General features: G+C 42.1%; 1 protein-coding gene across 5 annotated transcripts in view; it reads right to left on the reverse strand.

The window, feature by feature from the left end:
• GLMN (glomulin, FKBP associated protein) overlaps positions 1 to 15,617 on the reverse strand; it is a 48,821-nt gene that overhangs the window by 30,935 nt on the left and 2,269 nt on the right. For all 5 annotated transcript variants that reach the window (XR_012509088.1, XR_012509090.1, XR_012509087.1 and 2 more), the window contains exons 4-11: positions 12,170 to 12,289; positions 10,961 to 11,069; positions 9,688 to 9,928; positions 8,437 to 8,539; positions 4,119 to 4,306; positions 2,293 to 2,346; positions 703 to 733; positions 508 to 597 (exon numbers count right to left, since the gene is read on the reverse strand). Coding sequence is in view for 1 of the 5 variants with exons in the window: in XM_074369945.1 (XP_074226046.1) it covers positions 508 to 597; positions 703 to 733; positions 2,293 to 2,346; positions 4,119 to 4,306; positions 8,437 to 8,539; positions 9,688 to 9,928; positions 10,961 to 11,069; positions 12,170 to 12,289 (936 nt within the window). In the remaining 4 variants the exon portion in view is untranslated. The remainder of the gene's footprint in view (positions 1 to 507; positions 598 to 702; positions 734 to 2,292; positions 2,347 to 4,118; positions 4,307 to 8,436; positions 8,540 to 9,687; positions 9,929 to 10,960; positions 11,070 to 12,169; positions 12,290 to 15,617) is intronic.

Below are 15,617 nucleotides of genomic sequence, written 5' to 3' on the forward strand. Positions count from 1 at the left end.
TGACAGCTAACAGTATAAAAATAAACAGGCAGAAGAAATCACAGGAGGGAAAAACAAAATGTCCTTCTAGTAATGAGTTAATGCATGCCTTGACGGAGTCCTGAGGACTTGAGTTATGCTCAAAATAAAAGGGCTTCATTTTCTAAGGTTCCTACAGAAGCAAAGTGTTAAGGAATACAGTTACATTTTCTACTAGATGCTGTGCTGTCGACTGTGGCAACCACTAGCCACGTACAGCTACGTACGTTTAAATTAACTTACATTAAATAAAATTAAGAGTTCAGTTCCTGAGTCACACCAGCCGTATTTCACGTGCTCAGTGTGGCTAGTGGTTCTCAAACTGCATGGCACAGATAACAGAATGCTTTACTATCACAGAGTTCTGCTGGACAGCACGGCCCTAGTTTCAGAGGACATGGAGAAGAAAGTGGGAGAGGAGCCTGAAAAGACCTGAAGTTCAGACAAGCAAAGGGACTTCTTCAAGATTAGAATGCATACTTCACTCACCTGAGGCACAGTAAGGAAACTCTTGATTTCTAAGTACTGGTGAAGCAGACTGTTGTCCTCTAATCTCAACAAACCGTTCTCCAACAGATCCTACAGGTTAAGGTACATGCAGAGACACATAAATGGTAAAGTCAGTAGCTGTATTTGTCAACATGATTATGCATTTAAATTACAATGGGTGCAAACAAATCTTACCAATCCTTTGGAGAAAACAGACTCCTCTGTTCTGAAAGAGAATATTAAAATTTATCAACATGGTTTTCTAAACTGTTTTAAAATTAATTTTCGTTTTAGGAAAAATAAAGCAAAAATTGAAATTTAAATACTTTAAAAATATGTATCATTAAGGAGAAATTCTGTTGAAGAACTTAGTCAGAATTCTGAATCCATTTTTGATCTGTCTTTTGATTTCTACTGACATCCATATCTAACCAAAATCAGCCCACTCAGCGCTTACTCCTGGTATCAGATCAATAGATCTCCAACCGCAAGTGCTAAGAAATCAACTGTACCTTATACAGTGCTAAGCATTTTAGTTGATTAATCAGTAAAACTTTTTCAATTCTTTATACATATAAAAAATTAATGCGTCCCCTTGCGATCATGTATTTTTTAAAGGTTTGCGATCATTGTTAACTAGGTAAAATCTGTGGCAAAAAATATTTATCTCAGGCTCCAGGTTCTTATTCTAACCAAATAAGGAATTAAAGTGTTACAGTTTTTGGCTCAATGACTAAACAGTTTGGAAATCTTAAGACTACAGAGCTTAAGATTCAAATCAACAAGTATTCTCTTTTCATAAATAAAAAAGAAACTAAGTAAAAAATGTAAAATCATTAAGACATACATAAGACAGTAAATTTACAGAGTTAGTAACTGCTTGTGCCAGGAGACCCTTGGAAATTCCTGCCTTGTAGGCCGAGGCTTTGGACATCTGCCATGTTACAAATCTTCCTTCACCTCGGAAGAGATGGGATTAATACACTATCACTAGTGTTCCTAGAGGAAGTACTGAAAGGCCCTGGCTGATCTCAAGAGATAATTAAAAGGTTACAGGAAAAGAAAACAAAGCATACAGAGCTTTGTAAAATTCTTAAGTATCTGTCTGGGAAACTATGCAAACATATTACTTTGTAATGTTTTTTAAAAGAGCGTCTTTCTTCTTATTGGTGCCTCAAATGAGAAAAGATATTGAATGGGACCACTGTTAGTAATCTAAGTTATAAAACGTGGAGTCAAGACACCTCCTTCCTTTTGATGTAGTTCACAGAATTTGTCCATGAAGCAAAGCCACGGATGAATGTCTTTTTTATTGGCCACCCCTTCTTAGATGGAAGAGGCTGCAGTGGGACAGAGGTTTTCTCAAACAACAACTTCTGAAATAAGCAAAGAAACCTCAGAAGCAGATGACTGGAAATCTCCTTAAAAGACAATTTTTTTAAGTTATTTTTATTTGGGGGGTAATAACTAGGTTAACTTATTTGTTTTTAGAGGTACTGGGGATTGAACCCAAAACCCTGTGTATGCTAAGCATGTACTCTACCACTTGAGCTATGCCCCCCCAGACAATATTTTAATATTATATTTGGTTTAAAATAAAAGATTCTGTTGTAAAACCTCTTTGGTTCCTTTTTTGTCTCTATTGTGAATATGTGCTTCACTATTTTATAAAATAACCAATTAATTAACTAGGGCGTGGCAAAGAGAAGGCAGTCTCCTCTGTTCTTGACAAAGACGATCTTAATGCTACTGTTTAATTCTGAGATGCCATCTAAATGATCTTACCTTTGTAAAAGGACTTGAATATGGCCCATGTTAAATTGCAAAAGGTATGATGGGCTGAAATAGAAAATATGTATATATAAACACACACATGCATTTTTAGAAGTTTTACATACATAAAAGCTACGCTGGAGTCCTAACCACCATACGACCTTATTTGGATAAAAAGTCTGTCTTTAAAAAAAACAATTAAGGTAGTGATAAGCTGGGGCAGAGCAGGAAGCCCCGCACCTGGGGACAGGGTCTTTACAGGAGTAATCAAGAGAAAGTGACAGTAATTCGTGAGTCCTAATACCGTACGACTGATACCCTGAGTAAAAAAGGGGCCGTGGACAACACGCACAGCGGGAGAAGGCTGCATGAGCGCGGAGGCCGAGGCCGGAGCGACGCCGACGCGGCGACGAGCCAGGGGCGCCAAGGACCGCCCGCAAAGCAGCAGGAGCCGGGAGCGCGGCGCGGCCAGACGCTCCTTCCCGCCCGCACCGGGACCTCAGACTCGCAGCCTCCAGAACCGCAAGGTAGGAAGTGTCTGTTATTTTAAGCTGTGCGGTTTGTGGTACTTTGTCACGGCAGCCCGAGCAAACTAAGCCCCCGTGGGCGCGGGGGCGGTTCCGGACACAGGCTGCGGGGTCGCCGCCGGAACTGCCGCGACTCCACCTCGCCCGCCGCCTGCTGCATGGGCCTGGGTGGTGTCTTAGCTTGTCTGAGCTAGTTACTGTCCTCCGTGAAGAGAGGGGGCGCTCCACTTGGAAGGGTTATTACAAAGATTAGAGAACACGTACAAAGCTGTTAGCATAGTGCTTACTGCGTGATGAAGTGCAAGTGGTAGCTATGGTAACAGTATTCACAAACACATCTTCAAGTATGTTTGTACATAAATATACACAAAGAAATACACCCAAGGCCTGCAAGACACACAGTCCTTATCATGGAACTTAAAGTCCAAAAGGTGTTACATTACAAAAGTATGTATTTATTTTTTAAAGTTTTGATTAAAATTCAGTTTAAAAACTTTATGGGAAAAGAAGGACAAGGTCAAGGTCATTATAACACGAAGATTCAACCTAAATTGGGTGATGAGAGAAGGCTTTCCTCAGAAAGCAACATTTAAGGACAAAGAAGGTTCTAAGCATGTACAGGGCCCCTGCAGCAGGAAGGTTTGTGACACATCTGAACCAGAAACCCAGAGGTCTGTGCTACTGGAGCAAAGGAAGCAGGAGGAAAGGTGGCAGGAGGTAAACCCGGACAATAAAGCAGGGACCAGATCATGCAAGAGCTCGCCTCACCGGAAGTCATTTAGACTTTGTTCTTAGAGCCACTTAGGAAGCCATTGAAGGGTTTTCATTAAGGGGCTGACTGTCCTTAAAGCTTTTCTTTCTCGTGTGTTGAGAATAAACTGGATTAAAAGAGACTGAGGGTGGACATATAAATATCCACTCAGAATCACATTCACAATCCAGTGAAAAGATGATAGTAATTTAGGCGCCCCACTGGTAACTGGCCAGTTCCCCTGCAGTCCAGGGTGTCCCAGCAGCTTTAAAACCAAGCTCAGTTTAACACTTTCTGGCTCTTGCCCACATCATTCCCTACGTCTGTTTCAGCAACCCCCCTCCACCCTTTTCACTACTTGAGTACTACTTGAGTACTTTTCACTACTTGAGTACTACTGGCTTTAACAGACTATGGGCAGTATTAATTTAGAATAAAAATAAATTTTGTTTATACTTCATTTAAAAGGTATTAGTACATTAATAAACATATACTAGACATTAGATAAATAAGTGTGATGCTGTTCCTTTCAGAATACACGAGTAAACACTAAGTCCTACCTTAAGACCATGGGAAGCTGATCAATGCTGATGCCCTGCACGAACACGAGGTACGCCAGAGAAGCCAGGGAGTCTGATAACTGCTTGTGCTCTTCTTCCTCAAATTCAAGATAATCCCAAGTCTTCTTTTTCCTTCCATGATTAAAAATCATTTTGGGGAAAGGGTATCCAATTGCTGATAAAAAACCCTGTGAAATGGATAAAAAAGCTGTAGCAGACACTGTAATGTGCCCTCTCTCGCACCACGCTCACACCCTGTATAACCCCTTCCCCGAGAGTGCGTGAGGCCGGGGAGACTTGCTTCCAACTAACAGAACATGGCAAGATGCACCCCCCTCCACGATTATATTATGTTACATGGCAAAAGTAAAGGGATTTTTGCAGATGTAATTAAAGTCCCAAGTCAGCTGACTTGACTTGAGAAGGGAGATGATCCTGGGTGGGCCTGACTTAACAGGAAGAGGGTTTTAAAGAGGGTCCAGGCCCTCCTTGAGAGCCAGAAGCTCACCCCTGCTGGTGACAAAGAACTAAACTGCCAGGCTATGAGGTGGCCTGTGAAGAAGGCTGTGTGGCAGGGAACTACAGGCAGCTTCAAGGAGCTCAAAGTGGCCCCTGGCCAGCACAAAAATGAGGACCTCAGTCCTATTGCTTTAAGAAGATAAATTTTTCCAACAACCTAAAGGAACTGAGTGGGAAGATGGAACAGTTTTGGAGATGGATGGTGGTGATGGTTGCACAACAATGTGAATGTACTTAATGCCACTGAACAACACAGTTAAAAATGGTTAAAATGGTAAATTTCATATTTTACCACAATTAAAAAAAAAAGTGCCTCAGAGAGATTTGAGGACAATCTACAAATAGTAGACATACAACTATCATGAAATGACAGTAAACTAACCACTCAGATGCAGAACAGGAACAAAACTGCACTGGCCACTGTTGGCCGAGACACTGAGTGGGCAGGACGACGCTGGCCTGCGGCAGGAGAGGCTGGGGACCCGGCGCTGGTATCTCAGGTCATGTGGGCTCTTACGCTGTGAGAGGGGGAGGGGCATGCCTGCAGGAGGGCGTGAACTACAGGCTCATGCTTGTTTTCTAAGGACGGAAGGAGAGAGAGACCTGAGGAATACAAGCTCCCGCTGATGCCTCCTACTTCTAACTCCAGGGTCCCGGAATGCATCTGACCTTCAGAATCCAATGGAACTGCTGTGAGCCCCTGGGTGAGCTACCTAGCCTCTCTGAAGTCTCAGTTTCCTTATCTAGAAAATGACAACACACATCTATGTCAAGTATTTACTGAAAAGCTCCACAAAGTACAAGAAAGTTAAGGCCACAGCAAACTACTACACAGCAATCAAAAGGGGACGACAAAAACAGCTAAATCAGAATGAATACTGACCTTCCACACATTCACTCATTTATTCAAGAAATACTTGAGGACCAGGCTCTGGGCCTGACACTGGGGAATCAGAAAGCCAAATAAGACTTTCCCAGCCTTCAGGGAGTTACAATCCACCTATCCCAGATGACTCCATTAGTCACTTCAGAACACAAAAAGGAACCACGGAGAACCCTCTCCGTCACAGGAGGCTGCCGCTCAGCCACCCGAGGCCGGACAGACGCTGCTGCGCTGATCTGCAGAGCCACGCACTCTCGCTACAGCTAGCAGACAAGTTCGCTGCATTCAGACACCAGACGTCCTCCTCATCACACAGCCCCATTTCTGCATTCGGCCAAAGCTGTATGTGCTTTCCCCCTGCCCCCCAGAGTAAGATTAGCTTTCCAAAAATCACCATGTGTAACCAGAGTCTACAGTGCTGTTCTGGATATCTGGGGTTCACCTGGGCCCAAATCAGGGCCTTCACTATCTCCCCACATACCATCCAGCAGTCTCGCTCAGACCCAACATACCTGCCACTCTGCAGTTTCTCATGGCAGTCTTCACCCTGTCACGAACGTTCTATGCTGCAGCCCTTGGGACATTCAAGCAGCTCTGCACCAAAACACCTTGTGCCACAGGGACGGCTGAGGTCACCAACCCCAGGCCTGCCGCACTGACCTGCACCTCTCCCAGCACAGAGCAGACAGCACCTCCTCACTTCATTTCCCGCCCTGATTGCAGCCTGATTTCTTGACTGCTTTGTGTTTCCGCACTGCTGGAAGGAGTGTAGTTTACTTGTAATGTCCCTTCCACTGAGATCTGAGAACCCTACACCCTCAACCCCTGCACAGGGTGCATGCTCCATGTCACTAAAGAAACCGGGCTGATCTCTGGTGGGAGCTGCTCTTACACCGCACAGCTGGGAAGGCAGCAGCGGGGCAGGCGGGATGGGTGGAGGCTCACTGTTACCCTGCTTCCTCCTGCACTCGCCAGCACAAGCACATTCTCCTCTGAAGCAGATGCCAGGCTGCCCTTTATCTGTCCTTATCTCTGACACATGCTGACTCCCTGGTCACTTCCCCGTGTTCACTGAAGACACTGGTACCTGCTCACCATCTTTTCCCCCGTCCTACTCCTGCTATGATCCTAGGAAAACAATGTTCACGTCGATAACTCCTGCAACAGGCCAGCCTTGTGATCCCTGTGACCGCTAAATTCTAGTGACCTTAATTTTCTGATCAATTTTGGTGCTTAATTCCATCCTGGACCTCTATCAACATTGGGAACTATCCCATTTTAGACACGTAAGCTCATCTCATTTTCTGACCACAACCTCTTATTCTGTCTCTTCTACCAACCTCCTTTTCTACCTCTGACTTCTCCAGCCCTGTTATTTCTTCATTTTAACCTATCCATCTGTCCCCTCCTAATTCCCTCTCTTTCCCAAACCGCCCAATGCACTATACATCATTTGAAGTATCTGCACCCTTATTTCCTATAGCTACATCTAACCAATAAAATGCCAGCCTCGGAAAAGCAGCTGCCATGCAGCTTCTCTATTCCTACGCCCAGGCGGTGAGTGCTGCTGGAGCACTGTCACCAGTCTGCAGGCACAGGCCCCGAGTGCCCAGGCACCGAGTGCTACTGACAAACGCTCTCTCGGCCGTCCACCGCTCTTTCCTCTCCCCTCAGGATCTCAAACCTTTACCAGTTCCCTGAAGCCCCTTATCCAATCCTCATTTCTACCACCGCATTCCCATCTAGGAATCTGAGGTCGGAGGGTCTGATTCCCATTACAATACTCCATCACGGCTACGAATTCTCCCACACGCACACCCACCATCACCCCTTCCCCTCCAGGCGCCCTCGGTCCTGCGCGCAGCAGCCTGCTCTCCTCCGGCCACATTATTTGCTGTCCCACGACACTTCTCTTTCCCCTCTGACGGTCCCTACCCCTCAGCCTACAGATGTGCTCAAGCCTCCAACTCCCCTATTACCTCCTCCCTAAGCCCAGGTCTTCTGGCTGCTGCCTCTCTTCTTCCTCACGTATCCAAACTCTTTTAAAGAATAGCTTATACTCGTCATCTCCTTTTTCTCATTTTTCATGCACTCCTTTATCTACTCCACTGGTTTTTGTCTCCCAATCCAGTCAAATCGTTCTTGCTGAGACCAGTGCCATCTTACTTTGTAAATCCAGTGAGTGCTTTTCAGCTCCTACTTGACAAGCTCTCTCTACTGCGTGTAACAGCAGCAATCTCGTCTTCTTCCTCAAACTCCACTACTTCAGTCTCTGTGATATTCCTACCACCTCTTCTTTCTTGGTCCCCTTGGTGGGCTCACCTTAAGTGCTGGTCCTCTGCAGGGCTCAGTCCCGAACCCTTTTCTCTTCTTATGCTGATCTTCTGTGAGCTGTTCTAGCAAATAATCGAATCTAACGGGGAGGAGGTCATGGACCCTCCAACGTGTAGCCAGGCTGGACAGAAGTTGTGGGTAACCTGGGGACTAAGCACCAGTGATTGGCATCTGAGCCCTTAACCTGTAGAATGATACAATCTCCAGGTGGGCAGTGTTAGAACTGAGCTAAATTGTAGGACACCCAGCTGTTGCTGCAGAAGTGTTTAGTGTGGGGAAAAAATGCATCCACTTGGTGACCAGAAATGTCAGAAGTGGAAGTGTTCTGAGGGAAGATAAAGGAAAGGGACACAGAAGGAGAACTGTAGATTTTTCCAGAACAGGTGTTAATATTATTTATATTTGGGTAGTAGAATTATTTTCATTTGTCATCTTTTTGTTATCCATGTTCTACAAAAAATGCATATTGCTTTATTAATAAATAGATCAATTTACATGCCCATGTGCAGTACGTTGAGAATATAGCAGGTGACATTTTAGATTACAGCAGATTTCACAGCATATTAGACTAGCTGTACTTACTATTATTTCAGACGCAAAACACCTTAAAGGATCGTTTCCAGCTTCTTCAGACGGCTCAGGGAACTGTGCTGTCAGCAAAGGGCATTTCAAGCTTTTGAAACAACTAAAATTGAAGAAATGGGTAACTATGAATACAGCACTTCCTAAGTGTAAAATAACTAGTTTTCACATGAAAAATTACATAAGCAGCAATAACTCAATGGCCTATAAAACTGGTGATAAAAGACCCTTCTTACTGGGAATGAGGAAAGCATAAGAACACATTGCTAGACTCAAGCAGAGAGCCACTCCTGTGTCCGACTACACCGATGGATGCCGAATACCTGTCTTAGCATCAGTGCTCATGCATGGACAGTTTTCATTACTTCAAGGGAAAACTGGCTCAATGTACTAATTTTATCATAAGGCTATATTTATTTTATTTAAAAAACCATACTTTATTCTGCGATTAAGGCTTACCTATTTTTAGTTAAAATATCTTCTCTTTCATGAAATAATGGGTTTTATAAATGGTAAAAAATGTTTTATTGTCCTAACCTGACAAAAGAGAAAGCTAACAGTAGTTTTAGTCCCCAACATTTTAAAAATAAAATTATCAGTCCATGTAATTCAATATAACCCAGTCCAGCACTGTCCAACAGAAATATACTATAAGTCCCATACATAATTTAAAAGTAGTAGGGAACAGGAAAAATTAATTGTAATAATTTATTTTATTAACCCATATATCTGAAACATTATTTCAATGTTTTCAGTATCAAAATTATTGAGGTATTTTAGTGTATTTTTAGCAACAAGTCTTGAAAATCCAGGGAGAATTCTCCACTTAGGACACGGACTAGCCGAGCACCGAGTGCGTGAAGCCAGGCGGAGCAGCGCGCACACGGCGCCCAGGGCCCTCCCCGCCGCCGGCTCCGCGGCCGCGCGCGAAGGGAGAGCGGGACCCAGCGCGGCAGAGCAGCGGCCCCCGGCGCCCCGCTTCGCCGCCGCTACTCGCTTACGGCCGTGAGTAAGGCGGCCCGCAGAAGGCTGTGAGTGAGTGAAGCCAATGCACTTGGGTTTTAAGTTTTTACAGTATCAATTCCTCATTAAATGCCCATGTTGTAACAACTGAACTCCATATCCTTCCAAAATTCAAAATCTGAAACTAGGTTTATATTTCCATTGCAAACAAATAAAACAAAGAAACATAAAATAACTAAACTACCAATTACTTAAGTCCTTATGAATTGTTCTTCAAAGTGCACTTACAATTTCAGTAATTCATCCTTTAATTTTTCATTTTCCATTGAGTTTTCCTTGTCAGCAGTGACTTCCTCCACAAAAGGCTGAGCAAACTCTGTCAGGGCCTTGCAGCACCGACAGAGGCCGTGGTCGTCCGCTCGCGCTTGTTCTTCCGAGCACGGAACAGGAAGCAGCGAGAGCTGACTCCACAGAGTGGACAGCGCTAGCCCGACTGAATACGCCTTGTTCTTACGAAGTTTCTGAATCACTAAAACGGAGACCAAGTTGCCACTTTAGGGGCCTCATCAAACACGCCACATATGGAACGAGAAGTCCAGCAAAGACGTAATGTCAGGACTACAAAGATGTAATCTCATACCTTACCTGGCAGTGTTTTTTCCTTCTGAGTGGCACATAAAATAATTGAGCATCTTATAATTGTGGCACTTTACAACAACAGATGTCCTGAAAGTTTCGTTTAGGTCTATTTATACCAGGTTATATACTTGAAACAGAAGCACTTCTTTCCCTATTCTTTGGTTGTTACAAGTATAAAATAAGAACAAGTGTCTTGTAAACTACAAAGCACTGTAAAACTGAAAGGTGGTAGTGCTTTTCTTTCTAGAAGACTTTGAATGTTTCAAGTGGTACAAAGCCGCTGGGCACTCACATTTAAACAAATTTACTCTAGCTTCTGATTCTGGGTCCCTCTGTCAGACTCTGAGTTTTATGCAGGTCATAAAATGAAAAAGTAGTCTCTTCCCATGAATAGAGACTGTCTGCCTTGGCTGCCAAAGCCCGTTTCTTACCAATGCTGTTCCCACACCCAGCCGTGGCGCCTGCTCTTCCCACACTGTCTCCTTCTTCAGCAGTGCCTCTGCTGCTCCCAGTCCCAACTCCCAACGCACAGGTGAGCAGTACCCTGCCCGATACTGTTTTTAATCAAGATACAGGACTACCACGATGCTATCAGACTGAGTGCTGCAGACAACACAGGGGCGATCCTTTAAATATGTTCACGGGGAAAAGTCTAGATGTAAGTTGCTGATTGGAAGGTTACACAAAAAGCTATAGGTTACAACACACTACGTGAAAACAGCATGGCCTTCAACAAACTACTTACTGGGTACCCACCCTGTGCCAGGTACTGCCACCTTTCTAGGAGGTGTTACTGGTTTAAGCAGAGGACTCAATATTCAGACATAAACTTTGCTCTGGTATAGTGTTGACATTCTGGAGTAACCGCAAGGCACTTACACAGATAAAACAAGAAACACTTAGGTATCAATACACTCATTACCTGTTTGTAATGGCTGAAGTAAAAGAAGAATAATTTGGGATATCTGTTTTCCAGACGGCTCTTCAATCAGTTCAAGCAAACCCAACAATAATTCCTTTGGATTACATAACTACAAAAATATTCACAATTGAACCTGTTTAATACAAGTTGTATTTAAAGCCACATGATTACTATTTTTAAAAGGCATATACTGAGAGATATAATTATTTTTCCTTAACACCAAAACACCTCATCAGATTGTTCAAAAAAATACACTAGCAAAACACAGAATCTGTGATTCTGTGAAAGCGAGAAGTCAGACAACTACATTTTAGAGACTTAACTCCTGGAAAAGTCAGAGAGATAGGGAAGGGAGAGCGTAATTAGCAGAGCGCAGGCTTCCCGGGAGTGCGGCCGGTCTGCTCCGAGGGCCTCCTCGGGCTCCCGGGCCGGCCGCCTCTCACTGCCAGGGCCCTGAGACGGGTGCAGCGGCCCCCCTGCCCTTTCTCAGCAGACAGAACTTCCACTGCCCTCTGACTGGTCCTAGCCTATCACCTCATTTGCCTTGGTTTTTTTAAGCTCTCATAGTTTATAACTAATATCTAGGGAGTCTCCCTCTTTCCAAGTATACATTTGTGTTCATTTAGAGTAATCTCTAAGTGGCTTCTTATAACAGCCTTTTTCTCAGAATCTCTCTCTCTCAACCATCACTTTTGGCCTCTGACTCTAATTAAGCTTTTACTAACAGCCTCTTCCTAAGGCTGTCATTCACAGCTCATCTACTTCCTACTCCTGTTCCCGCTGTGACCAGCGGCATTCTGAGGTTTTCATGCTCTTTTAGGGAACACACTACAAGGGAAAGAGCACTGAGATCGGACTTCAGTTCCAACCTTCCCAAAAGGTCTCTGTGGCCTAGAGCTACTTCTCTAAATCTTTGAATTCCACATCTATTCAATAAGCTACTTAAAAAAAAAAAATAGAGATTCTTACATCTCTCTGCGAAGACTCTGAACCAGTGGGTCTAAGATGAGGTTAGATAATTCTTACATCCAGGAAATCTGGGGAAGATGAAGAGGACTTGTCCATCTAATCAATAAGGTGGGGCCTTTTCTCCAAACAGTTTCCACCAATATTCTCATGAATTAAAAGCTTTCCCATCAGAAGCACTAAAGGGGATTATAAAATACTGCTGTGTATTGTGACAAGAAGAATCAAGTCTTATTAACGTACCTTTACCAGTACATCAAGCATCAGAAAATAATACTTTCTTTTATCATCTTCCTTATCATTCCATAAAAGGCATCGAACAACAGGACCAACTAGATTCCAGCCCATGTTCTTGACGATGACCTGTGAAACATTTTCAGAGTAAAGCAAACACTGCCGTCTATGGGGCTCTTACCAGGAGCTTTCTTGACATGGAGGAGCTTGCGATTTCCTCTAACATAGGAAAGATGAAGCAAGCGAGCCCATCAACATCTCACCACGGACTTGCGGGGGCAGCTGCCAACAGGTCACATTCAAAAAAGGGTTCTAATTCTTTCACTGAGGAAAGGTGAATGGGCCTTTGCTTTTAATCAGGTAATCTGGCCTTTCCCAGGATTTAAACAGATCCTGTGTTTCCAACAAGAGAGTTAACTTGCTTAATAGGAGCGAGTACTTAATTTTCATGGAGAATTTTGCTCCCCCTGATTCATAGAGAAATCCAGCCAATGCTCACAAACTTTTTAAAGTTCCTTGGAGAATTTCTAAATACATTATAATCATGTAACTTGTAAGAGAAATAGGGAAGACTTGTTAGAGAAACAGAAGTTTAATGGGCACAGACAGGTGGCAAAGACATTCAAGGCTCTAAAACAGCAATGTGCAAAGGTGTAAGACTTAACATGTCCTAGAGAACTGATAACAGAGGATATCAGGGAATGTGAACACATCGTTCACAAAAGAGTAAAAGAGGAAATGCTATCTGTTCACATCTTCATTTATCAACTGGACATTTTAGTGTTGTCTTGTCAATCGCATGAGCTCCTTATATGTTAATATTCACCTGGTTGTATTAACGACAAATTATTATTTGGTTTTTCAGTTATTCTAGTTTTTTATATAGCAAAATATAGTGATTATTTCTTTGGTCCCTTTTCTACTGTTTTCAGGTCTAAAATGGGTTTCCCCCATGAGATTTATAAACATTCATTTAAATTAAAAGTACACATATGTTTTACCTTTCTTTTTATTCAATAAGATTTATATTGGAAACATGGCATAAAATGAAGCCTTAAATTGATATTTTTTCAGCAAATAGCAAAACAATCATGCTTTTTACCTAATGGGATATACAGTTCAGTTGATCTCTCTGAACATTCTTCTCATTCTAGTTATTTCTTCCGCCTGGCACACTCCTATCCCAGACAGCCCCATCGTTTACATCTCTGGGTCCTTCAAATTTCTATGCGATTTAACCCAACGCAATCTGTACCCCGACCATGCTGCCTTACTCTCTAGGGTATCTGTCACTTTCTAACATACCATATAATTTATTTATTATGTGTGTATCTGTCTTTGTTAGAATGTAACATCCACGTGGGCAGTGATTTCTGTTCACTGCTGTATCTACTCCCAGTGCCTGGAGTAGGGCCTGTTACAAAACACATCTTCCACCAGTACAGGCTAATGGTGTCCGTTACTTCTCAGCATAACAAATCTTCCTCCCTCCAAAGATTCCATACTCTGCTCTGCTTTCTTCTATTTTTTGTGTAACTTGACTTTTAATATTTAGGTCTTTACTAATTAGGAATTTATGTTATGTGGTTATTAGTTTTTTATCCAAATTACTAATTATTTATTCCATCACTGCTTATGAAATAAGCCTACACTCGCTTTTAAAAACTTAACTAGTTCCTGTGAGACTCTGCTTTTTCAACTAAGTGCTTCTTTCCCTTTTCATAGGTCTACTTCTACGCTATAAGTGATTCTCTAAGAATAATTAACTAGAAGAGAAAATTCCAGATTTGAATAAGATTTCACATATCTTGGCTGAAAAAAGAATTTTTTAAAAAAATTTTAGTAGTCAGTTTACAACTTCTGGTGTACAGCATGATGTTTTGGTCATATATTTATATACATATATTCCTTTTCATATTCTTTGGAAAAAGAATTTTGGTAAACTATCTCACAATTATAATTTCGGCTGCAAGGTATCCAGTCATTATGCAGACAGTGAATAGTTATAAGGGGAATAAAAGTAACAATCCATAAGCGACACCTTGTTTAGTTGAATACTAACAACGCTACTAGATAAAATCATTATCCCCAATGGGCAGATGAGAATGCCAAAGCGCAGAGATTACTGCAATGCCTACATCTAACAGCTAAAATGCCTAAATCTAACAGCCAGGATTTGCATGTCAGTCTGTCCAGCTCCAAAGACCATGCTTTCCCCAGTATATTAGTGGTTTTCAGTGAGGGCAACTTGTTCCCTATCTACCAGGGGACATTTGGCAAATCCTGGAGACATTTTTCATTTTCACTACTGGGAGGACAACTGATACAAAATCAACAGTGCCAATGTTGAAAGCCCATACACTATAGTGTCAGGATAAACTGCTATTCCTGTGGCTTAAAAAAATTTTTTTCTTTCACACAAAGCAGATTAATAATAAATTTGATCAATCTTGATTGTGTCACCTGGGTCACTTTACTCTGATCAGTATCTGGATCTTTTAAATGAGCAAACGACACATTACAATGGTGATTCTCAAGCTATGAAGGCTAAGCCTCACTATGCTTAAATCTGTCACAATCACCTAATCTCTAACAGTCACACACAAATCTACATCTTAATCCATTTCTCTGCTAAGCTCTAAACATTACTTTTCAATTGCCTGCTGCATCTTAAACTTAACATTGCCAAAGAAAATTTTTCTGTCCTTCCTCAGGGAATTTTCTCCTCTTCTTAAGCTGCCTTTTTCTGTTCAGGATATAATATACTATCCTCTCAGAGGCTGAAACCCCATCTTCTTGGTCATTTCACTCTCCCTCACCCCCACAATCAGCAACTCTCTATTCGACTCTAAAACTTCCATGCTACACAGTGCTAACTGAAGGCAGAGCAGAGTGGTTAAGAGCTCTAAAACCAGGCTGCACAGATCTAATTTAATTTGGGCAAGTCACTTATCTTTCAGTGACTCTTTCTTTGTCTAAGAAATGAATTTAACAGTGGTACCTATATTATGGGATTCTGGAAAGACTGAATTAGTTAAAAGATGTAAAACAGGTAAGACAACATCTGACTGATAGTAAACACTCAATAAACCTTAGCTTTCATTTATTTTATCATTATTAACTAAAAGTGAGGCACTCTCAAAGATTATCCTCTGAGAATACAATTGGGAAAAATCAAGGAGTTAAAGAAAGCATTACATTTATTTTATTTCAGGCTACAAAAATATTATAAACATATAACAAAAACAAATGTACTAAACAAAATGTCCTCATTTTTATTAAAAATTTTATAAATAAAAAAGGGAGAAGCCCTCTGAACTAGTAAGAGATTCTATAACAATGTATGGCTAAAAAGTTTCAGTAATTTCCCAAATACAACCAAGGTACCCTAGGAGTATTCCTAGGCCAGCATGACTAGACTGTGAAAGAAAACTTCTATATAAAAAAATAGCATTAT

Source organism: Camelus bactrianus, chromosome 9 (genome assembly GCF_048773025.1).
Source record: "Camelus bactrianus isolate YW-2024 breed Bactrian camel chromosome 9, ASM4877302v1, whole genome shotgun sequence".
Classification (NCBI taxonomy): Eukaryota; Metazoa; Chordata; class Mammalia; order Artiodactyla; family Camelidae; genus Camelus; species Camelus bactrianus.